We start from the raw sequence: 24,234 nt of genomic DNA, 5'->3' as shown, positions 1-24,234 counted from the left end.
CCGGAATGCGCGGGGGGGGGGGGGGGGGGGGGAAGACAGAGAGAAAGTCAATATCCCTGCTGCCCTAACAGTTACATTTTTAATCCTATTTTTTAACACTCCTCACAAATAAAGCCTCTTGCAGCCCCTGTGCGTGACCCCAGGATGATACTGCTGCTACGATGGGGGACATTGTGGCAGGACAGAAAGGGGCAGATCAGCCCCGTGATGTCCTCAAAGGACAATGTATTGCTGAGCATGACCCCACTGGTGAAATCCCTGTCTGCACCGGAGATGGGTGCTCAAGAGGTGCCTGGCCGGGGATTAGGGAAAGGCTCCAAAGAGCCCCGGGAGGGGGGACGCAGGTGCAGACACCGAGTTACCTGTGCCAATGTGACTTGCACAACACGTTCCCGCTTTCCACCTCCGATTTCGCACGTGGGCAGCCCCAGGCTTCACGGGGCAGCTGGGACGGCTCAAAGGTGAGGATAAGGGGCAGATCCCCACCTCCTCTGCTTAGGGCTTTCCTGCAAGCCAGGCATCCTGGCCCCACCGTGCTGGGACTCCCCACTCATCTGAGCTCTGCCAGTGACCTTCCAGACGGTGTTAATAGTCATTACATGCATCTGCACATTCCAGAAGCTGGATTAAAGGAGCAGAGCTGCAGACCCCCGGCCGAGGGCTCAGGAGTCACCAGGTTTTAAAGGTTGCGCAGTGACGGGGGGAAGAGGGGTGCAGCAAACCCCGCAGTCAGCCTGATCCCAGGGAGGGAGCTTGGTCCCCTTTGCTAAAGCGGGGAGCTCACTTGGGGGAATACCCCACCTTGAGTGGTTAAACTCTTGCAGCAAAAAGCTTATCCAGCTCCCCAGTGCTGCAAAGAGCCATCCTTGCGCCCGGGTAGGCTCCCCAGGACCCTGCAGCAGCACGAAGCCACGGGCTTGCCTTAGCACCGTCGCTTTGTAAGGAAGGGTAAAGGTTTCCGGGCTGTCTCGTGAGATTGCTTTAAAAGCATGGACAGACAGATGGATTAGATGGAGTGTCCCGAAGGCAACTGGAGCAACACAGGTATTAAGAGGGGTTATAAATGTTTGAGCAGATGCTCAGGCCATGTGGCGTGATGATTAATGCTCAGTGGGTTCATGCAGGGTCCTCAGGGATGCCGGAAGAGCTGGGGACACCCCAGGCTTGTGATGCACCCGCCAGCACTATCCGACTGCTCTGTGTCCTGGAAATGGGGAAAAACCTGGACAAACCGCCCACAAGCTGCCAGGTAGGAGGTGAGAGACAACCCCACCTTTGGGGGCTTTGGCTCTGGATGGGACTTTGACTCCGAGGGATGACCCTGGCATGCAATGCCGTGACTGTCCCTGCCTGCACCAGCTTGCTGGTGACAAGCACGTGCCCAGGAGGTAACCGGTGGGGTGGCAGAGGACAACCTGGCTCAGAGAGCTCAGAGCTCCTCACCCAGCCCGGGTCAGGGCAGGGGCTGGGTACACAACCTCAGCCACCCCGTGGGACACCCCATCAGGAGCCAAGCACACCTTTAACCCTCTTTTTGCCCCAATCCTCCCCAATGTGAATTTGACAGAGTTTGTACCACACTCGATGTCCTTATTAGAAACCCAGCCGGAATCATCACTACCCAAAAGGTCTTTTCTTCCCCTGGGGAAAATGTTTTGGGCACAAGATCATCTCAGCACCTCTAATTGGATGGTGCCTACCACCCCCAGTGAAGCAGACCCCCATTTCAACACTGGTGCCCATGGCAAGAGCAGTTACCAAACTGATTTATACCTGCTGGACAGCCCCAGCTCCATCCAATTACACCAGCGGGAGGAATCGGAGAGGAAAGTTTTGGGGCCCTTGCTGATTTGTAGAGGAGTTCATCCCCATATGGGCAGAAAGGTTCCCTTCTGCTTTGTCTAAATATATTTGCCAAAGTTTTGAATTATTTGTAGCTCCAGCAGAGCGGTTCTAACATCCACCAGAGGTTTCAGGAACTGCGTGTTTCCTCCCTGCTTCCTCCGTCATTATTTGGGCCCTAAAACCCCCACTCCTCCTAAATGTCCCCATTGTTTGAAGTGGGGCTTGGATCAGCCTTCAAAGACTTAAGACTTCGACACTTGTTTACACATGGACACTAATTGGAAATATGGGAGAATGGGATTATTAAAAGTGGATTAACTGCTCTGAATTAATTCTACACATAGATGACCTTATTGCTAGGGGGCCTGTTTCCACATTGTCTAAAGAGATTCAGAGTAAAACTTCTTTTGCAGCAATAAGAGAAACCCCAGCCCCGGGCTGGAGCGGGGACTGCTGTTCCCCTGGGCATGTCCTGCTGAGCTTTTGCCAAGGGGAAAGGTGCTCCGCTCTCTGGGAAGGGGAATCGTGCCACATCTTCCCTTGTGCTGGGAGGTTTGAGTGGGATAACCCAAAGCAACATGAAAACAGGGCTGTCAGCTCTGTAGATACCTATATGACTCTCACTCGTGTCCCTTCACAGCTAAGGATGCCAAGGGACCTGATCCACAGGGGACAAGGGGGCTTTATATGGGCATATCCGCCCACCACGGCCACCTAGACTTGCTTTGGGACACATCTCGGCACTCCTTAGACCTCGCAGCAGAAGAGGAGAAGATCTGCTCCTTCAGCAGGAGCAGGAAAATGAGCCAATAAAATACAGGTACATCCAGATTTACCCATGCAGTATCTACCCAACCATCTGAGATAGATAACATTCAAACAGTAATTACCGGCTTTTTCAGCTTACACCACCCAAAATTGCTCCAGGATGGCTGCCGAAAGTGGCAACATCTGCAGATTTCTTTTATGCCTTGTGAGTGATATGAGTTACACCAGTATCGCATCCCCACCAGTGCTCTAAGGCATTAGCTCCTCTATTTCTATTTTGAAATAAAAAAATCTATAGTACGGAAATCTAGGCAATAATTGTCTTACCGAGGCTGATGCCGCACACCACGGCAGCAGCGATGAGCGAGCCGGCAGACGACCCATAGACCTTGCACGCGGACTTGAGGAGTTCGGGAGCCAGCTCCAGGAGGGACTGCACCACCCCAATCTGGTACAGGGCGAGAAAGCCACTGCCCGAAAAGGAGAGCGAGAAAGGGGTGCTCAAACCCCGGAGATCCTCCTCAGCCATCTCGAGATCAAATTGGCTTATCCGGCTTGATGTCTCGGGTGTCCTTTTTCACCAGATGAACCTCAAGATGTCTTCTCCTCTGCTGTCTCCAGGCTCATCTCTGGCTGCAGAGGACTCCAGAAGAGGGATTTTCCACCTCCTTTTATGACAGCTCCCCCAGGTGTTTAGAGTCATGAGCTATTTTAATTGCTGCCTGTGCTAAAAACAATTTTTCCCCTGATCAAAACAGCTCTTGTAATCCTCGAGCACAGCCAGCTCAGATGTTCAGGGCTGAATCAAGGCTCCCCTTTTATACCAAGTGATCTGAAGTGCCCCAGGAGCCCTCCTGGAGATGGTCCCCGCGTTACCGTGCCCGCCACACTTGAAAACATCCACGCACAATTTTCTCTTTGCTTCGTGCTTTCTTCATCAAGGGTGTTTTCCTAAATAGGATTCTTCGTCAATCCCGGTTTAGGCACAGCTCAGTACTGAATGAGTAAAGGCTTGTGTAAGACACTTAAAGCCAGAGGGTGTTACACAAGGGGTGGATGCAGGGTGTTATTTTGGGGTAGGTTTGGAAATATCGCTTGTATTTGCTCCCTATTGGAAGAGTTTTGTCCTTGCCTGACTCTTGGATATCCTTTGGGAGGGAAAAACAGGGGGCTTGATTTGCTTTTGTCTTCCCCCCCTCCAGCACTGTGCTCTATAAGGCCCCAGAAGGATGCCCGCAGCAGCACCGTGTTCCCCAAAGCTGGGGTTACTGAACCGAACTCAAATTGCCTTCGGGCTGTCTTCATTGGCTGGGTGATAGTTAAAAAAGCAGGGAGAAATTCAGTAGATTTCTAGTGTCTTTTCAGCCTTAATAACCTAATGCTGCTGCCAACGTGCAGAAGAAAAATTGCCATTTTAAACAGATGCATTTATTAAATATTGCTAAATACTGTGTCGCTTATGTTGTCCAAGTACATACAGTGTGCACGCTATGTAATGGATATTACATATGTTGCATTCAAGGTCGTGTGTATGTACAAAACATGGGCATGTGTATAATAACAGGCTGAAGGAGGGAGCTCTCATCCCCCGTGTTGGTGCACCAGCCTGGCCGGGACAGTACAAGAAAACAGAGGATGGTCCCAGCAGCCTGAGACAACCTTTGCAATGCTGTTTCACCCCAAATTTCCATATGTTTTTCCTTGGCCTCTCCAGCCATCGCTGGGTCCCCACGACGAGAGTTGTGTCCTGTGCGATACCTGGGGGCAGAGACCCCCACCTCGATGTGCAAAATGTCCCTGGGTTGAAGTTTCGCTGGTAGCTGCCCATCAGCAGGTGAACATTGCCTGCAAACCCTCCCAGATAAACGTCACTCGGCGTGGCCAAGGCTGTCCTCGACGGCTGCTGCCTGGACGACAGGACAAGCAGGAGCAAGTTGTCAGCTCAAAGATATATTGAAACGTTATCTGGACTATCCTGGAGGTGGATGACGAGAGGAAATGGCCTCAAGTTGCGCCAGGGGAGGTTTAGATTGGATGTAAGGAAAAATTTCTTTACTGAAAGAGTGGTGAAACATTGGAACAGGCTGCCCAGGGAAGTGGTGGAGTCCCCATCCCTGGAGGTATTTAAAAGACGTGTAGATGAGGCGCTTAGGGACATGGTTTAGTGGGCATGGTGGTGTTGGGTTGACGGTTGGACTCGATGATCTTAGAGGTCCTTTCCAACCTCAATGATTCTATGATTCTATGATTCTATGAACAACTGCTTGAATTAGGGCATTTGCATGTGACCACGTCCTGCTGTCGATACACAGCCTTACTGGGTTTGGTCTTCTCATTTCTTGTCTTTCCAGTGTTTGATGTAGTTTTTACGTTATCCCCTCGTTGGGTGAGTCTCCCGCATGTTCCAGCCTTTCCACCAGCCTTCTGGTGATATCTGAGCTTGGATCTGCGTGATTCATGCCGCTGTCTCCTCCAGCCCTTGGAAAAGCAAATTCCTTCATTTGAAGGACTTTCTTCCAGCACTGGCAAACATCTGCAGGTAGAAGAAGGGCAAAAAGTATCATCTCTCACTGCGACTGATCCAAACACACAAGTGCATTGGAAGGGCATGAGTGTTTGTACGCTGGAAGAAATTGTTTCCATGTTCTCTGCGCATTAACTCTGGCAATTATGTGCATCCAGGGAATTCAACAGGCACTGCGTGGAAGAGGCATAGGATGTTCCTGCTTCACTCAGCACTTGTACCTCCTCAGTCGAGCCCAGCCCGAGCTGCCAAGTTTTGGGAAAGGTGTAAATGATCCCATGGGACCTGCGGGAACACACTCCTCCATCCAGTGCACGGCACGAGGACGGTTTCCTCGTAGGAGCTGGACTTGCTACAAAATGTGGTGCTCCAGGAGCACCTTGTGAATGCAAACCCCAACCGAGCTGAGCCAGGAGATGTTCTTCCCCCAGGCTCTCCTTTGGGCAACTTGTAATAGTTTTTTTTCCCTTGCAGCTGCCATGAAGTAACATATTAAATGGGATTTTCCATTCCCAGAGCCAGATGATGAAGGACGGTGCAGTGGCCACGAAAAAGCCGTTATCCCTGCAAGAAGACAAGTGAGTAGCTCCGTGGGGAGGCGCACGGTGAATGCGAGAAGGTCCCCAACAAGGAGAAAGCCCAGCAGACAGCACAGCCTCACGCCAAGGCAGGGCCAGCCCCAGGAGAGGGGCAGGGGGGGCAAGGCAGGACGGACAAGAGGACAAATGTCCATGCGCAGGGAAGGACAGGAGACGTCTGACCTGGCAAGGGGAGGGCAGCACCCCGAAAGTCGGCAGCTCAGACCTGCGAGGAGTTCACGGCATGCTCAGATATCCCGGGCTCCCCTTGGGATCCTCAAAGCCCAAGAGGAGCCGGGCTTTGGGGACACACCTCGGGGGGCTCTGCCAGCCGAGGGGGTGCACGGCCACATCACAGCGTTTCCCATCAATCGCCCTGTCCTGCAATGAATTACGGGGGGCTTCTCAAGGCAGGGGGGCCATGCAAAATCTGCCCTCCACCCTGTCCCGCTGCAAACACCGAGGCCCCGGGACAGCATCCCAGGGGACAGCATCCTCCCTGGCCCAGTGCCACGCTCCCGTGAGATAAAGCCTTGTCATCATCCTCTTAGTGACAGCGAATTTTGCATTAATTGGCTCATTAAGTGCCAGGCTGATTTTCTAAGCCACCCTTCCCCCACCTGGTGCTCGACAAAGCAGGATTAGCGAGGACTAATGACTTCGGAGAAGCAAGATCCCCGAAGCAGCCTGAGATGCTTTCGGGAGAAGGCCCCCCCGGCTCGCACTGCGCACTGGGCGGGCAGGGGGCTGTGCGAGGCGTGGGGCTGCTTTCTGCCCGGGCAGGATCAGCGCCCAGATGGCTGGTGTCCGTGATCCCAGGGATTTTCGGCCGAGGTGGTTGCTTTAGCTGTTTGAAGCCATGGCAGGGCATTTAGGGAAGGATGAAGGTAATACCGAGAGTTGGAAACCAATCAAAACCCCAGGGCTAATAACTTGCCCTTCTTTAATACCTTCTTAAGATCTTCAGTGGCCACAGGCAATCAGGTTCTCAATTTTATAACTAAGAGATTAAGCCAAGATACTGAAGTCACTCATGAGAAGGGACCTGGGCTCCAGGAGTCGCCAGCCCCAGGGTGCTGCACTAACGGCAGCCGTGGCTGCTCCCATCCTCATCCCACCGCTGCTGCACTAACGGCAGCCGTGGCTGCTCCTTTCCTCATCCCACCGTGCCGGGCTGGAGCAGCATCCCTGCTTTGGGTTGGGTTATTTGAGACCAGGAGCCCATTGTGCAAAGGGCTGTGCAGGTTTTGCTCCTTGTTTCCCCGGCACCGCTGCCCCGATGGGTGGGGAAAGGTCCAGCGACCACAGAAGGAGGATATTTGGTTCAGCCATGATATTGGGAAAAGCGCAGGAGAAGGAAATGGGAGAGGTGAGTTGTTTTTCTCACTGGTGTTTTGCCTGGCAGGCATGTCCCACGTGCAAAGGGAAGATGATGTCCTCCGGGAAGTCCGTGAGGAGGCAAAACCCTTTTCTGCTCCATGCAAATCCCAACCCACAACTGGCACCGCATGAGGTCAGATGCAAAACAAATAGGGGCGTCGCGTGATCCTCCCGCTGGGTCCCCACCATGTCCCCAACACCAGCTCACCCTGCCCCGGTCACGGCCCCAGCACAGTCCCCCAGGTTCCGGGCAGGGGACAGGAACGTCCTGACGATTTGCAAACAGGCGAGAGCAGTTTCAGTTTCTCCTGCAGTAAAAGTCTCCCAGCTTGGTTCCCGGCCAAAAGGAAACACAATGCTGGCGCTGTGCTTGTTGCTGGCATCGCTGGGCAGGACCCAGGAGTGGGATTTGATGTTTTTCACAGTCCTAAATACCCTGGGCTAAATTAGACAGAGCCCCTGCAAAGTATCCCCCCCTCCTTGGGGCTTTTCAGCAGCTGGTGATTCAACCCTCTGCAGCTCTATCAAACGCTTCCTTAAAGGCTCTGCAAACAGGGGGATGTTGATCTGCGTGGGGAACGGCTGCTTCCTTCTTACGAGGAATGTGCTTCCTCATTTGGTTTTACTTAGGGTTTTCACAAGGACTGAAAAGATCGTGTCCTCCAGGAGAGGAGGGTGAGAGAGCGGTGCTGGGCAGATGCGGGACTGTCACCCCATGCACGGCACTGACCCAGACCCGCAGGTTTGTTTGCCACCACCATCACCTTCAACCCACTAGATCATCCCACCTCTTGCACACTGCAAGCCCCAAAATTTTGTCCCCTTCACCCCAGGCTGGGTCCAACCCTGGCAAGGGAGATGCTCCTGCCCATGGCATCGCGCTGAGCGCTGGCCATGCTCCCCAGCCCCAAGCTGCTTTAATCCATGACCCTACTTAGGGGTCTGGGCAAAGATTAGCTAGGAACATTCCCAGCAATTAGTGTTTAATCGCTTTGACATTTCACATCTTCTTAAACCTTGTAGGTGAGACCCCAGCACCCGTAAATCCCCTCGGTCCTTGAAGGAGCGAGAGCGAGGGCAGCTCCTGTACCGCTCGAAAACAAGCTTTACCCAGGTCTTGGTGTCAGATCAAGCTGCTTTGGCTAATAAATCTCCTTCTGCTGGAAAGGGAATGGCTATATATAGTAAAAAATGGCAGGACCGCACCGTGTATCTGCTGTAAGACTCCCTTTGTGCCACTTTGCATCTGGCTTGAAAGGAGCAGCCCACAACAGCTGTAGCAAAGCAAACGTTATTCCATGTATAACATCCGTACACATCACCCATTAGACAAGCCTGGCTGTCATTTAGGGACCAATTTATTTGAGTTTTAGGGTTTTTTTCCTGAACTGGACGCTTGGCTGACAGCAGAAGCTACAAAAATTATGTTGTACATTCACAGATACGTATAGAAAAGCGGGTAAATAAATACACATACACAAACACAAACAAACCATGAGGTTCAACACAGGCACTTCGTGAGAGCTAAAATGCAAATACAGGGTGAAATTTGGGGTTTGTTTGATTTACAGACTCTTTGCCACCAGCCAGGTGGGTTTTAAGCATTTCATGCTGCTGTGGCTATTGCTGTGGTTTTCCTTCGAAGATTTTAAATCCACGGCTCAGAAAAATCACCCCACATCCAGGTCACCAACAGGGACTGTCACCCCCCATCAGTAAATCTGCATCCTTGGGTTCCCAGGCACCACAGGCCCTTCGGAGCAGCCGATGTCAGTCCGGGCTCTCGCAGTTGTCTGTGCTGAACTTTTCTCTGTCCTGCTGAGACAGAAGAAAACATCCGTGAGGTCCCTTCCCAAAGTGAGCTGGTGCTATTGGTCTTCTAGATGGCTTGAGGAGGAAATTCTCCCCGAGGAAAGCTGCAGTTACACCAGGTTGCAGCAATGCCGTGCACTACAGGGCATCTCCTGGCTGCGGAGCTGCAGCGGGCAGGGAGCAAAGCAAGTCCTGCTCCTTGTGCGTGCATGGGCCATGCTCATGTTGGAGAAAGGCAAAGGCAGCCCAAACAGCACCGGGCAAGATCCAGCACCCGGTCACCCCCCCCAGTAGAAGCCAGCATGACTGCTACCCACCCAGGTCTAGCGATCACCCTAAAATTACACCACTTGCCCTAACTTGCTGCTGGAAGCTCAGCCCCGGCCTCGGTCCTCCTCCCTACCTGGAGAATTTTGCTGTAGGACAAGGGTGCAAACGAATCTTCCAGGTAGCGGGTGCCGAAGCCCATGATCCTGTTCACTGCCTGGTTGCAAATGCCCGCCACCTTGGCGGTGAGGTGCACTGCGAAGGCAAACTGGATCTCCTGGGGGTTGACATCGGGTCTGCTGGCCGTCATTTCCTTATGGACATAGGCATCGGCCAAGTTCTTGAAGGAGCTGTAGGACATGTCTCTGAAGAACATCCGTAGCCGTGCGTCTTCCTTCACCTGGTTAAGGAGCAAGTAAATACATGTTACGAGCGAATAACTCGGTGTGTCATCCTTGCGTTGATGCCTTCACTCCATGCTAGGATTGCAGTTGAGGGAGGACAGACAGACAGCCACGATCACACCCAGTTGGGGAATTAAAAGATGCCATTTCCTTGATTTTACTGAGCATTTCCCTGCACCAGGGAAATCGATGGTGTTGCTGTATTTTGCAGCAGTACAGAGCTTGGCCCAAATTTCCTCGACCCCATCCAGCTGACCACAGCTCTCCTCTCACCTGCCTGTCCAGCTCATCTCCCGCATTCTGGAGCAGGGCGACAATTCTCCTGATGGCTTCATCTGCAGAGAGAGATCCCACATTACCTCCAGCCCTTTCTCCAAGCCTCACACCCAGATGCTCTGTTTAGTCCCCAGGAAAAATTCCCTGAGCAATGTTTATCCACCTCTATCCCTCCAAAACCCATTGCAGCCTGTTGCCAAGTGCCTTGTTATCTTCAGCCAGCAAAAACACCCTCCTGCCTTTGAATTTCTCTCTCCCCAAATCAAGCCCTGATGCTGAAAATCTCCCCCAAAGTCTTCATATGACCGTTTGGGTCACGTAAGCCCCTGGGTCAGGATTGAAGCAGGGTCTGAGTCCCGTGCAGGCTCTGCATGGGGACAAATCTCGTGCACATATGTTTTCTATACATGCCAGCGACGAAGCGCTTGCAAGGGCAACACTCACCGACCCCATCGGCACTGGCCGGCCATGGTGGCTCCTCACATCCACGTGTTCTGCTCCCCTGGCTCTCATTGCCCTGCACGATCAGCCCGATCTCTTCCGAGACTCGTGCGTAGTAACCGTCGGGCTGTTCCACGTCTGCTGGAAGAAAAACACGTATTCAGAAGCGAGGGTTATTTTTTTTTTTTGGCCATTGATTGAAAGGGAAAAGCAGCCGCAGCGGTGATTCATGCCCACCCTGGATTAGTGCATTCCTCGGGTGAACAATGGGGCTGTGTTCTCTGAACCGTAACCCAGCGGCTGCAGCTTGCCCCAAATCCGCCGAAGCTATGCAGAAATCCCCTCACTGGCTTTTTGGCAGGGGAAGGGCTGGGGCAGGGACGGAGGTGTCCCGCGGGCTCTGCCCGCTGTGCTGGCTACCCGCACCCTTCCCCGCAGCAAATTGAAAGCAGCTTAACGTTGGCCCTAGAGTGGCTTTAATCTCGGGTCTCGAATGCAGGTTTAAACTAAACCACCGTGTCCCCTGTTTGCCAGAAGGAGAAAACCTGTGCTTGGATGGTTACTGCCAAGCGGGCTGGCTTGGGGTAACATGCTGCGCTCACAAGTTGGAGCAATGACGTGTGCTCAAAGCGCGGGCAGATCGACCCTTTCCTGGGGCAGCACGTTGAGATTGGGGTTCCCAAAACCTATCCCAAACGCCAGAAAGCACTGGGAGGGTGATGCTTAGGTTAGGAAACCAGTACTAAACACTATAGCTTTCCCAAAAGAAGCCCAACGGAGGTCCTGTTGGCAGTAGGGTTGGTTTAGGGTCAGGGTTAGGGGTGGGGGGGTTCCCACCTGGCGTGGCCGGCGCCTGGATGTGCCGCAGGGGAAGGCAACTGGGTCGCTTGGCCCTCGCCCCGGCTGCCATCTCTCCCCGCTCCTCCTCCGCGTGCTTCTTGAAGGAGAAAACCCTCTTGAGGCTGGGTCTCCTCTTCAGGGCTCTGCCCAGCGGCGGGGACGTGCTCGAGTCCCCTTCGGGTCTTTTAGCCCCTTCTGGTTTGGAGCTGTGAGGAGCTTTGGCATCTTTCTCCTTTGCTTTTTGCTCTGCATTTTCTTTCTGGTCCTCAGGGCTCTTCTTGAAGAGGAAATTTAAGAAGCTTTTGAACCAGGTGCGTTGGGTTTTGCCCCGAGAAGAGTTTTTTGTGCTTTTCCTCTTGGACTTTGGCTCCTCTTTAGGGGCCTCCCCGGGAGCTGTGCTGTCATCATCCAGAGCCTCATCCAGGTCTGGTGCTTTGGGTCCCTCCTCCTGGTCCTTCTTGGGGCTGAGTTTGGCACACGAATACTTACAGAAGTCACTTTTCGACCGTTGCAGCCCGCCTGCCTTCCTCCCTCGCCCTCTGGCTCTCTCCTGAAGTATTTTTTTGGCCACCAGCGAGTTTTCGCAGCAGCTCAGCGAGCGCCTGACATAGATCTCCAGCACCTTCTTGGCCCCTTGCCTGTCCAGCGAGAGGATCTTGCCCGACGGCTGCCTCCCCGCGTCCCACCGAGGCTTCTCCGCAGCCACAGCCTGCATGTTGCTGTGGAGGAAAACAACATTTTCAGCCCGATTCCTGCTTTCCCCAGGACGCTGTGCAGTCAGGTTGGGCATGATGGAAGTCACCCCCATTTTGGCACCCGAGGGTGCTTTGGGTGTCCAAGACTCTTTATGTTCCCAGTAAATGATCAACCCCTTTTATAGTTGTTATCTGAGTGCTCCGTTCATAGACTGCACGCACAGGGTTTTATGATGGGCTATAAACACCGCTGATAAAGGAAGCGAAACTGCGGGGAGTGGGGATACGAGCTGGGCACGTCTGAGAGGGGGAGCCTGGTTATCAACCAGAGGGCTTGATCCAGCAAGGGTATCATCCAGATACCGTGGTGCTGTATCTTCCTATTTGCAACGTATTCCCATACTACAGTGAAAAACTACACGCCAGGAGCACCTCTCCCCCAGTGAATCACACAACCCAGATTTTTTAGTATCTCCCCTTAAAGTATTGGCTGTTAAAGAAAAAAAAAACCACTCCTCAGCAAGGCCGGGTGCTTCCAGCCCTTGGAGAGGCCAAGGGCAACGTGCAAATGCCCTCAGTCACTGCCAATATTGGCTGAGCACCTTGCGATGACGCAGCCCCTCCATGAGCTTCCACCAGCGTAGGGCTGCTAGCGGAGCTCGGAGCGCCTGGTCCTCGTCTTTCCCATCACCCTTTTCCTCCACATTTACAGGCAAAATTAAACAGGAGATGTTACTGTTGAAAAAACAGAGCGCCATGCCTGTGCCTCGTGGTGGCTCTGCGTCTGAAACCGATTTCACCCTTCAAGGAAACCAGACCCAAACCAGACTTTCTGCACCACTGAACACCACGTGGGAAGCCAACACCGAAATCTGGCGCTCTCGGCTGTACAAACCGCCCTGGAGCTGGGCATCAGCCTCCGCTCAGTCTGGATGAGCATCATCACAACGCACAAGCACGCTCACCCGCCCCAGCTTGGCCTTTTTCGCATCAAGAAGGCAAGTTTCCTTCATCCAAGCCAACACCAAAGCCACCCGACCACCCAATAATAAATCATTCAACTAGATTTAATCACAGCAAAGCAACAACCCCCATCCTACTTCGATTCCAGTACATTGGCCACATCATTCTTTATTTGCTCTTTTGGTATTTACCTTTCCATCAGTATTTCTGCCCTCCTGGACATATGTCAAGACAAGCTCCTTGGCCACGGGCACTAAGGGTTGTCAGGTTCTCCCGGGAGGCGCCTTTTTTATATCCAGAGCCAGCGCCTGACTGAATTAAGTCCTATTTTTAGCAGCCATTCAGGTAGCAGAGCGGCCAATGCTTCCGCCTGGGATCCCCGCTATCACCTCCCTCGTGGCGGAAAACCAGCAGGTGTGAGTTTCACTGAAGGAGAAAACAGTTTCCTTATGACAAATAGCAGCAAAACAGCATAAAAGTCACCTGTCATCTGGTGTAAGCGCTGGCCTTTGAAACCAGCTATCTAAGCCAGCTGTTTGGCATTTGGTTTTGGTTTGTTTTGTTGGGTGTTTTTAATAGGTGTGATGCCATGTATGGGCTTTTCTGGGTTGTTTTTGTAAGGAGAAGTCACAAGCGTCTCAGATAAATGGGGTTTCAGTGCAGCAAGCAGATTGCCCTGCTCGCATCCCAGGAGCTTCCAGGAAAGTCAATGTCGGGGGCTGCTGTGGGACCGCAGACACTTTGGGGCACGGTGCTATCAGGTTGTTGCCCAACACCGAGCATGGCTGGGCTGCAACGTCTTTGAAACCCACCCAGGGCTCCTTCAGACAGCCTGTGCACCCACCCTAAAACATGAAACGGGACCGGCTTCACGACCCGAATCCTTTGCACCCGCATGGCTCCCACTCAGCCTTGCCCCGGGGCAGAGCATCGCCCAGGGCTGAACCCGCACAACACAGATCTGCACATCCCAACATCTGCAATCTGCCCCTTGGCCAAACAAATCTTCAGCCTTTCTTCTTACACCAGAGATCCATTTGGCCCCACAGCCATCCCCCCGCACCCCCGTCCCTGTTGCACCCTCCCGCAGGCTGCTGCCTGCCATCCTCATTGCTATTTTGCCATCTGATGGCAATATTTCGCACTGCACCTTGCAGGGACGGTGCTGCATGAGGATGCATTTGCCGGGCGGTGGCTGCCGGCACGCTGGCTTTGGAAAACCCTTCGGCAAGATTTCCACCTGAGCAGCGCTGCATTTGCTCTAGTTTTCAGCTGGGATGATGTGCTGCCCAGGTCCCTCCCAGATAAAAAATGGTCTTTTCCTGATAATGGGTTCAGCTTGCAATTGAACCAGCCCAGGATTATTTTCTTTCTGTTTCTACGAACTTTCTGTGCCATAATTTCCTATAACTGGGAGAGAGCCAGCCCATTTCCCTCCGCTTCTCCTGAGCCTACACCGATGAATCAGTCTGGTATTGATTAGGAATCACCTGGGTTTGTTTTTCAGCATCCCCATCTACTTCTGATAAATAATTAAACCATCCATCAGGAGCTCCGTGCTGCTAACTAGCGTATGACCGCGTCCTTTCATAAGCAGGTCAATTCCAGTGGGTGAGGAGGAGTTTCACAATCAATTTTGTTTGTTTTTTCTCTGCAACATCCGTATAACAAAAAACCGCATCCACTCTGGCAACAGGGCACAGTTTGGCCATCTCCAGCTTGGAGATCTTGCTGCTGGAGATCATCTAAGGGTGGGTCCAAACACCATCCCTGCTCATGGAGAGCTTCTCATGATTAAGCTGGGAATCAGCATTGACTTATCGCCTCTTGCAGGCTTTTGCAGGAGCATTTCTGGACACAGCCTGAAGATGGGGTACCCAAAGTGACTCCAGGAAAAATCTTGACCTGAATTGTGATTTTGGATCCAGACCTTTGTCCAAGTTCAGGTCCCTTCTGGGATTTGGGACATGCTAAAACCTAATGGGAGAGAGGCATAAGAAAAAGATGTTTGCAGGAGACCTGAGACAAACCAAAAGCCCATTGCCAGAGTTGGGGGAAGAGACCTGGATCCCAGTTTGTCCGCTTTTCTCATCAACACCAACAGAGAATGAGGAAGCTGGCTGGAAACGCGGTCACGTGGAGGGAGCACACAATGCTGAGGTTGGTGTCTTCAGGCCAGCGACACTGGAGGGAAAAGCAGAACTGAAAGCCCAGGGACACAGCAGGGGTAATTGGCCTATTTATAGGAACTTGCTCCAGAAGATGGAAAAAACCAAGGGAGAGGTATTCCTTGCAGGGAGCTGCGAGGTGCGGAGCGTTACAACGGGCTCAGGAGAAGGCAGGAGTCAACACACCCAGATTTCTTGGGAAGAAGACAAGACAGGCCACAGCTTGGGAGGCTGAGGTTGGACATCAGGAAAAGCCTCCTCTGCAGGAGGCTGGGACAACCTCAAATGGGTGTAAAGAGAGGTGGGGGATTGCCATCCTTGGAGGTCTTCAAGATTTTAATGGCTTTAAACTAAATTATCCAAGTTTGGCTTTAATGGCTTTAAACTAAAGGGGGGTAGATTCCGACTAGATATAAGGAAGACATTTTTTACGCTGAGGGTGGTGAAGCACTGGCACAGGTTGCCCAGAGAGGTGGTGGATGCCCCATCCCTGGAAACATTCCAAATCAGGTTGGACGGGGCTCTGAGCAACCTGATCTAGTTGAAGATGTCCCTGCCCACAGCAGGGGGGTTGGACTAGATGACCTTTAGAGGTCCCTTCCAACCCAAACTATTCTATGATTCTATGATGATTCTATGATTTGGCTAGCCGAAGCCACAACCGATCCAACTGGGTGTTGGAGGCAGTTGTGTTTTAAGTGGACCACGAAGGTCCCTTCGAGCCAACACCAGCCACCCGGGCACAAAAATATCTGCAGTTTCAGATCTGAACCATGACAGGGGTGTTGAGGGCAGCCACTGCTCCCCGCACCGGCCATGGTTTGGACAGACGGCACAGCCAACACATGGCACCTGTGTGGCCTCAGTGGAAACCTCCCAGCCCACTTGTGTGGTGTCTCTGATCCGAGAAGGCGGTGGGCACCAGCCCTCAAAGCAAATCCTCTTTTCCTCCAGCCCCCGGGACTGATTTTAGCTGCTTCCCTCAGCAGACGAGCAGCGCGAGGCAGCAGCGGGCACGCGTGGGCGCTTGCTGCTGTGCAACACCCTGCCCCAAACACCACCAGACCTGGTGCTGCTGAAGCAAGGATGACGACCTCCACGGAACGAAGCACCTGCAAACCTTTGGGAAAGCCTGTGTGGGGCACCCTTCTGCGTGCCATCACCCCTGGACTTCAGCCATGGCAAAAGTCACTGACTGCCGTGTGCTCTCCCTCCACACACACCCACACCAAACGCCCCGGCGCAAGCGGCCGTTACTCAGCTGTTTACTGAAAGGGATGGGTCCCCGTTCCAGGAAAGCAGCAGGTTTACAGCCCTCCTGCCTCTGTTTACCGCAGGGAGAAGAGACACATTGCCCTGAGAAGGACACGAGGGCTACCTGGGAACATGGAAAGAGCTCGTCATCGCAGCCCATCCTTGCACATTTGATTTTTCACCCTCCAAGATCCCTTCGGAGCTGCGGCAGCACAGCGCGGCACAAGGAAGGTTGAGCGCTTTTGGCAGCTTCCCAACCAGGAGAGAAAATCCCCGTCCAAGTCCAACAGGATCCTTAGTCATCGCAGGAAAAACAAGTGAAGAGAGGGCATCTTGCACGCTCCCTGCGAGCACGGCACAAGCACCACAGTCATCGCCTGCTCCAACAAAACAAACCACGCAGGCTGGAGAAGTGATGGGATGCTCAAGAGTCATCAGGGCTGTTTCCACGGCAAGAAAGCAGGGGGGATGTCTTGTTAGGAGAAGGTCAGGAAAAATGCACCCATGGGTGCGTATCCCAAGCGTGATGCAGAGCCAGGATGGGACAGTTGCCGAGGAAGGAGGTCTGCTTTCCCACCAAAGCTGTCCCTCAGGGCCGGGCAGGACTTACACCGACTCTCTGCTGGATTTCACCCCAAAAAAGATCTGGCTTTAGTCTTCTCCGGGACAAAAAGCACCCTTTATGGAAGGATGAGGTCTGGGTGCTTCGCTGCACCTTCCTGGCGTGGTGCATCCCCAGGCTGCAGCTTGGCTGGGTGCTGGGTAACCTCCAGCCCCCTCTCCTAGCAGAGATTTCAGCCTCCCTTCCTAGCTAGGACCTCCCAAAGGCTGTGACGCTATGCTCATTTATCCCACTAGAGCTTCTCGTTTCCTTCTCCTCCATCGCTTGACTTCTCAAGCACTTGTGTTTTGCCAACAAGCTGGTGATCTTTTCTGGAAGTGAAACTTCTCAGCCAGCATTTCCAGAGATGTCATGTTGTTGACATTTTGCCAACTAGCGACCATGTGTCCCACCACCGTCTCTTGCTGGCTACAGCCCCCCAGCATCTCCAGGCTCCAGTTAATGGGTGTAAAGTAGTTTTGGAGGAGCAACACCAGTTACAGCAAAAGGGACCGTAGTTTCAGGTTGGCAACAACCAGTTTTGGTGGAAACCTCCGCCACCAACCCTTGCCGAAGTTTTTCACAAGACTGACAGTTCCCAGACCCATTCACAGCATTGCTGCCCCAAAAGCAGCGCCGATGCAGCTCTGAGACGGCAGCCCGGGTTTGGGAAAGGGTCCAGAGCAAAGATAGGAGGCAGCAGGATAATTTCTGCAGTGGCACAAAACCCAGGTTGGAAGGAACTCACCTTTTCCTATCAGCCATGAAACACGATGCTGCTTCACGACCTGTACCTGTGCTTGTCCACGTAGCTACAAAACGCCATGTGTTTGCACGGCGTTCACCCAACAGCTCGGACTGTTGCACTCTTGTTTAGGGGCTGCCGAGCATGGGGACAAGATCCGGGTGCCAACAGAAGCTGGTTTTAAATGAGGAAGGCTTGGATTTCTCAGTTTCAGACCTTCAACTAGCAAGAATTGGGATTTTTCAACCTTACACAGTCACAGGATTTTATTTGCTCAATGAAAAGCAATCTGAAAATATTAGTGGATATTTTCGGATTTAAAAAGCACATACACATTGTTCCTTCCAGGTCACTAACAGTGCCTGGGGTTGCAGGTATCCCTGCTTCGGACTCAAAGCAAATAACCACGTGTCTGACGATGAGTATGGTCATATTCATTACTGGCTTTGTTTCTTTTCACATTATTTAGTCATCTAATTAAAAAAAGCATTACATGGAGGGAAAGGAGTTAAAATGAGACCCAGCTTAGGGCATCCATGCAGCCTGGAGCTCCAGCAAGGCCTGATCCAGGCAGATATTTCAGCACACTTCCACCCTTAATCACAGGAGCAACCCCACAGGAGACTGAGATTACAGTGCACAGCACATCTGCAATATAAGTCCATTCTCGAATCTGGGACACGGCTCAGATTCAGAGCAGCGTGTTCACACTTAGGGCCGCTGCTCTCTGCAAACATCTACCAAAGTGCTTTTGACCAGGAGCACATGCTCCGGTGCTCTCCACTCAGCACATCTCGCTGTAAGAACGGAGCAGTCTTTACCAGCAAGTTTAAACCTTAAAGACAAGCATCAAAATTTACAGAGCAAAAATATCACATTCCCTCCCAGAGGATACAAGAGAAGCGAGCAGAAGACCAGCCCACATGTTCATCTGTGCTTTTGGGGCTGGGGGACAGTTTCTCGGTGTGTTTTGCTAATGCAGCCTTAGAGATGTCACAGCTTTGGCTCAGGGCAGGTTTTGAAATCCAGGACCAGCTCTGTGGCCTTCTGTCCAGGAGATGCAAGAGACGCCGGCACTTCCCAGCGGAGCACAAGCCTGTCTGCAATGCACTGCAAGTGCCACCTTCAAAGATTTCCTACGGTGAAACCTCCAGTGGGTCTTCTTTCAAATCCTCATGGTCCTCATTCTCCAGCTGCTCCAGTTTGCTGGATTTCTCATGGATGATCTCTCCAGGAGTCTTCAAAAACCTGCAATACATTTTTCAATGGCTTTAAGGGCATGTCCAAACCCAGCCCCAAACCAGGCTGCAAATGCTGGAGCCCTTGCCCTCATCAAGCTGAGCTCTGGAGCTCGCCGGAGGGTATCTGCCATCCCTGGGCTTTGCTGAGGAGCCCAGCTCTTGCTTTGCTCCCAGGATGCACTGAGCCTGGGAAGACAAAGCTCAGCACTCATCGGCCCAGAGCTGGCATTTTAAGTCCAAACTAGTCCCAGGGAAGCAGCCAGCACTGAAAACAGGAGGTTCCTGACTTATTTCCACCCCTTCCTCTGTCTGGAGGTGGACTTCAGACCTGGTGTCACTGGGGAACAGGAGGGACCTGTCCAGCTTGGGTGGGCTCGGGGGCATTTCCTCCGGCACCAGCTGGACCCCATGCAGGAGAGGATGCTGGCCCCGGGGCAGGTTGCTGGCCCACAGCCCTGGAATGTGCATCGGATGGGACCCGCAGCCCAGGCAGCCCAGGTCCCAGCTTGCACAGGACAGAGCCTGGACACAAACCCACCGGGGTGTTGCATTTGCAGGGGAGGATCTTGCTGGATGAAGCAGCTGCCAACATCTGGAGCTCACCGCCCTCCCGTGCCCCATCTGCACTGTCCCAGGCAGCTCGTTTCTCTGATCTGCTTCATCTCACCTGAACAACAGCTTCTGCCCTGGCTCCTTTTTGATGATGTTGAGTTTGTAGTAATGTCTGAGCGCTCGTGACATCTTCTCATATGTCATGTTCATCCGGTTCTGGAAGGAAAAAAGAATTGGGGAGGGGGGGCATTGAGTAAAAGCAAGCACCAACACCTGGTTTGAGTCTGTCTGCAGCAGGACCACATGTGGGACATTCAAGGTGGTTCTTGGGCATTGCAGGCTGCAGTGTGGGTCTGGGTCTCTAACCCAGACTTGCTTCTGGGTCCACAGCCATCATGGTTTGCCTTCCAGGGGATGAAAAAGCCACCCTCTTTAATCACCAGGAGGTTGGCATCTCTCAGTAGCCCTGCGCCCACTCTGTCTCACCCTTTACCAATCCCTTTGCCATCAGCTCTGGGGAACAGGTCATGAAGGCAACATGCAGAAGCCCAGGACTGACAGATTTGTTCTCAACTCCATTTACCTTATGGTTCCCCCAGAGCTGGGCAAGTCCGTTTGGGTTAACGATCCGGAAGACCTTGGCTTCCTTGTCTTCCCACTTGATGTAAGGCTCATAGCGGCTGTCAGAGAGGAGTTGGTACACATAATCCCACAGCAACCTGCAGTCTGAGCGTTGGTGGAAAATAAATAGTCACAGAGCTCCCGCTAAGGCGCCTATGCTCCAGTGAGGGTCGATCAGCAACAGGGTTGCACACGCTAGCAGTGATAATAAATATAAGAAGAGCCCAGAGCTCACGCGCAGCACTTCCATTGCTAGATCTCAAAACGCTAGCAGGAGCTACAATTTTTCAGGTGGGGAAACTGAGGCAGGGAAGCACACACTGATGCACGGAATAAATGGAAGGGAGACAGATGGGCAGACAGGACAAAGCACAACCTCATTTCCCCAAGGAACCAGGCTATAAATTCATATTTACCTGCAATTTTCCCATCCACTGGGGCCAACAGGGTTGTAGGAAAAGAGCAGATGGCACCTGCCCTGCAGCTGCCCTCCGAGCTGCGATGGGAAAGGTTCAGCAGCTCCGTGTGGCTGCAGGACACGGGCTGTTCTGCATAACCCAGGCAGGAGGAAACAGCAACCGGGGCAGCCTCGGCACTACAGTCTGACCCTGCAAAAAACAAAACAAAACAAAACAACCCTGTGGTGCATTACGGCAGGTCCCAGGAGATCTTCCAAAGCCCTGAAAGAGGTAGGGAGGGACAGGCCAGGTTGGTTACCAGCCTAGTACCAGCCCAGCCAGAGAAGGCAGGTGCTGAGGAAAGCCTAGGATTTTCCTAAGGCAGGAGTAGCAGAAGGTCCCGGGGGTTAGAGGAGACGCCAAGTAGGGTAAGGGTCAGATGCAGATGAAAAACTGGAATAGGAGAATGCACCAGAGTAGAGGCACTCCCTTGTAAATTGTTGTGGGGGCTCAAGATGTTCATCACCCTACACCTGAGCCAGCAGAAGAGCTCAGGAAAACACTCCACCTCAATACAAAGTCAGCCACTGACACCAACCTATCCACACCCTAACTCCTACCTAGGCCCCCCAAGGGCACTAATAAGCCTCACTGGCCCTGACCAGCCTCACCTGGGGCCTCTCCCCACTCCACCCATTGGCCCAGAAGCTCTATTTAAGCTTGGCCCTGGCTCCTCAATCCTTCCCCAGCTATGCTGCAGGAGGACTGGTCTCCAGTCAGGGCTGTGCCTCTGCCTGGCTATTAACCCTCCCCGATCCAGATCTCAATCTGCCGATAGACTTCCTAGCGTAGCTGTAGCCTTGCCTGGTCACCGTGGACCCACCTGGTGCTGCCTAGGCCTGATTCTGACTGGACCTGCTTCATCACTACAAACTTCCCTGATGACCTAGACTTTGTTGGACCTGGCTGCCATCTCCATGACTGTCCTGCTTGCCTCGCTCAGGTAGCGTGGAATGGGTTCAGCTGGCTGAGCTTCAAGCCCCAGATGTGTGCAACTCACTGTAGCTGAGGGCAGGCTCTGCTTGATGGACAGCTGCCATTCTCCAGCATACCTTCCTCTGTGCTCCTGGCTTCCCTGAAGGGTGAGTTCAGCAAAGGGCTGCACGCCAGAGCTCTTCTTTGAGTTTTAATGTACTGGAATATTTCATATAACACATCACCTGCAGGGAAGGAAAGTCTGCTCAGATGACTTTGCGTTATAGTCTCTCTCAGTTGATGTTGTTGCTTAGATTTCTGTGCTACAGAGTAAGAGGTTATTCCCCATCCCAAAGCATTTGCAGTCCAGATGGACTAAAGGAAGGAAGGAAGAGGGTTGTCCTTGTCTCCAGCACCCAACTGGCCAGAGCTAAAGCCTGGTCTGCTGGGACCCATCCAGCCCCTCTCAGCAGACCACAGCTTGTGCTGTACTTGGATGGTCCTCAGAAACACCCTTGCGCTTGGTCTAACCTGAGCTCGGAGCTCGGTATCTGAAGTCATCCTTGGTGAGGATGCACAGGGCTTTGCCGTTCATTTCAAACTTGCTTTCGTCGGTTTGCCGAAGGGAATACTCTCTTTCAGCCCATCTTAGCCAGTGGATCACGTCGTCTTTGCTCCACAGGGAGGGCTGGATTCCTGAAACCAGGGGCAGCCTCTGAAACAACCCAGTCTCCATCTTCAAAACTGCTGAGGGGCAGGGTGGGACACTAGTCTCCTTCATCACCAAACTTTCCCTCTACATTAAGCACTCACAGGTCAAAAATGCCCCAAAGAGAGAAAATGAAGCCTGATGACTGGTCCATCTTGTCCCCCTTGACAACAGGGAATGGTCCCTGGGTGGGACACCATGGCTGTACCCACCATGTCCCACCCTGTGGGAACTCCTCTTTTTTTTTAAGCAGCGTTGACTTGCTCAACATCTACTCACTCAGCCTGCCTGGAAGCTTGAAGAGCTCCCCCTCGCTGATGGGTGTTTGTCTGGCCTGGGATGGGGGTGGTAACGAAGCTGCGACAACGGGGCTGGAAGAGCTGACTGCCACTTTACCCTGGGGAAAAGAGATCAAATACATCAGTGGGGGAACATTCCCAGCTCTGGTCCTGCCTTTGCTTTGGAGATGCCTCCACCGCAGTAAACACTGCTCAAATACTTTCTAACTGGTTTCTCATAGCAGCACGATGTGCTGTCTGCAGCTCTTCCACGCTGGCTCTAGGTCCTTTACCAGCCCCAGGATGAATCTCTGGTTGCCCCAGACAGCGTTAGTAGCCAGAGATCCCCCTCTCTTTGTCCAGCTCTTTTCTTTAGCAGAGGTACCTGCCCTCATCCAGGCTCTGGATGCGAGTTATCCATCCCCACTGCCCCATGGCGGCAGGGAAGTAGAAGATGAAGCCAAGACTGGCAGACCCTGCAGTGCCCGTGCTGGCTCCCGCTTCCTGCAGGATCCTCAGATGCTCGTTGGACGCCCAAGGTTTTAGGACAGTACTTCAATTCTTTAGAGTTGTGAAAATATAGCTGGCAATAATGCTTAGATTTTGTCTAAAAACAGTGTATGAAGAGATCTCTAACTTTTTCCCAAGTGATCGTTTGGGCATAAGTGGAAATAGCCCATCCCATGGCTTAGAGAGATGTCCTCTCATCCTGCTCTCCTGCCATTAAGTCCCAACCTCTCAAGAATTACTCCTCCCTCTCGGTTGCTCATTGAGGAGCCCCTCCAGCCTCCCCGAACGGGTGAGATGGTCAGTGCTGGGAGGAGAGGCAGCCCCAGCACCTCTGCTGGGCTGGGGGGCTCAGCATCGCCCCCGCTCTGCCTCTGGGCTCTTATCCAGAGCATGTGAGCCAGAAGGGAGCTCAGATCCTGCTTTCGGCCCCATCTAGATCTTGAAATATTACTGGCAGCCAAGCAGATATTGTTTCCCCTTAAAAAATCTATTAACATGAATCCCAGCAATTTCTCAGCTTCATTCTCTGGAAAATTAACAATTTTGCCTGCAAATAGTATTTTCTGAAGCGGTTGCCAATTCTGGGCACCTCAATACACCCTCGGGCAGATTTTTGGAGGTGGTTAGAGCAGCCAGCACTCCTCGACCTGTGTGTGGGCGTAGAGGAGCTGAGCCCCCCTGAAAATCAGGGGTGAAGAAAAATCAGTGTGCGCCGACAGAGCAGATGGTGGTTGGACACATCTTAAATGCAAAGCTGGCGTCCCCAAAACTGGGAGCACGGGAGAGAGGAGCAAAGCGCTCCATCCCTCCCGGGGAAAATGCTTCCCTGTGATCCCAGGGGAGTTACAGCAGGGGAAAGGCAGCAGTTTGGTGAGGGTTTTTTTTCACCAGAAGGATGAGCGTTAACAATTTGCCTGCTCGTGGTGGAATCGTCGCTGGCTGTCTCGCTGTCGTTGGTTTTAGCAAAGCAAGCAGCTGCGTAACATTGTATGAGGAAACTGGAAAAACTCCAGGATAAACTCTGAACGGGCTTGATAGCAATGCAAACTGTGTTTCGGATTCATTCTAAGCAATAAGCTACGGGAAAAATAAAAATGAAAAATTAGCAGTGTATTTTGTCTAGAACTCCTCTAAAAAGTATTTTAGTTTTCTCCCATCGGTGTGACTCTCTTACAACGAGATTTACGGTAAGAACAGACCAAATGTGTGATATTTTTCTTGCTCCTCAGGATTTCTAGGGCATAAGAGATGCATTCTTCATTTTTGTTACTTCGTACCGATTTTCCGTCCTTGCTTTTTTTCCTGCTGAGCTGTTTTCACGTGTTTCTGAGATGGCATTTCCTTGCTTCAAGAGGAAATATTATCCTTGGAGGGGTTCGAGTGGGAAAG

The 24,234-nt window shown here is 52.5% G+C and overlaps 3 protein-coding genes across 3 annotated transcripts in view; all 3 read right to left on the bottom strand.

Moving 5' to 3' along the window:
* PNPLA1 (patatin like phospholipase domain containing 1) overlaps window positions 1-3,266 on the bottom strand; it is a 9,445-nt gene extending 6,179 nt beyond the window's left edge. The window contains exon 1 of the mRNA XM_009290619.1: window positions 2,941-3,266. Within this exon, the coding sequence (XP_009288894.1) occupies window positions 2,941-3,142 (202 nt within the window). The 5' untranslated portion in view covers window positions 3,143-3,266. The remainder of the gene's footprint in view (window positions 1-2,940) is intronic.
* A 5,599-nt stretch (window positions 3,267-8,865) lies between these two features.
* Window positions 8,866-13,016, bottom strand: LOC103908269 (apoptosis facilitator Bcl-2-like protein 14). Its single transcript, XM_019474946.1, has 6 exons — window positions 12,985-13,016; window positions 11,133-11,854; window positions 10,299-10,433; window positions 9,852-9,913; window positions 9,311-9,574; window positions 8,866-8,910 (listed from the first exon to the last, which is right to left on the bottom strand). The coding sequence occupies exons 1-6, from the start codon at window positions 13,014-13,016 to the stop codon at window positions 8,866-8,868; spliced, it is 1,260 nt and encodes a 419-aa protein (XP_019330491.1).
* A 4,803-nt stretch (window positions 13,017-17,819) lies between these two features.
* On the bottom strand, window positions 17,820-22,368 carry ETV7 (ETS variant 7). Its single transcript, XM_019474944.1, has 6 exons — window positions 22,337-22,368; window positions 21,880-22,044; window positions 21,486-21,593; window positions 19,938-20,080; window positions 19,470-19,570; window positions 17,820-18,809 (listed from the first exon to the last, which is right to left on the bottom strand). Exons 2-6 carry the CDS (start codon window positions 21,941-21,943, stop codon window positions 18,698-18,700), a joined length of 528 nt encoding a protein of 175 aa, XP_019330489.1. The 5' UTR covers window positions 21,944-22,044; window positions 22,337-22,368; the 3' UTR covers window positions 17,820-18,697.
* Between the last annotated feature and the right edge of the window lie 1,866 nt (window positions 22,369-24,234).

Source organism: Aptenodytes forsteri, unplaced genomic scaffold, assembly GCF_000699145.1.
Source record: "Aptenodytes forsteri isolate BGI_AS27 unplaced genomic scaffold, ASM69914v1 Scaffold285, whole genome shotgun sequence".
Taxonomy (NCBI): domain Eukaryota; kingdom Metazoa; phylum Chordata; class Aves; order Sphenisciformes; family Spheniscidae; genus Aptenodytes; species Aptenodytes forsteri.
The sequence above is the reverse complement of the archived record's forward strand: the minus strand, read 5'-3'. Positions and strand labels throughout refer to the sequence as shown.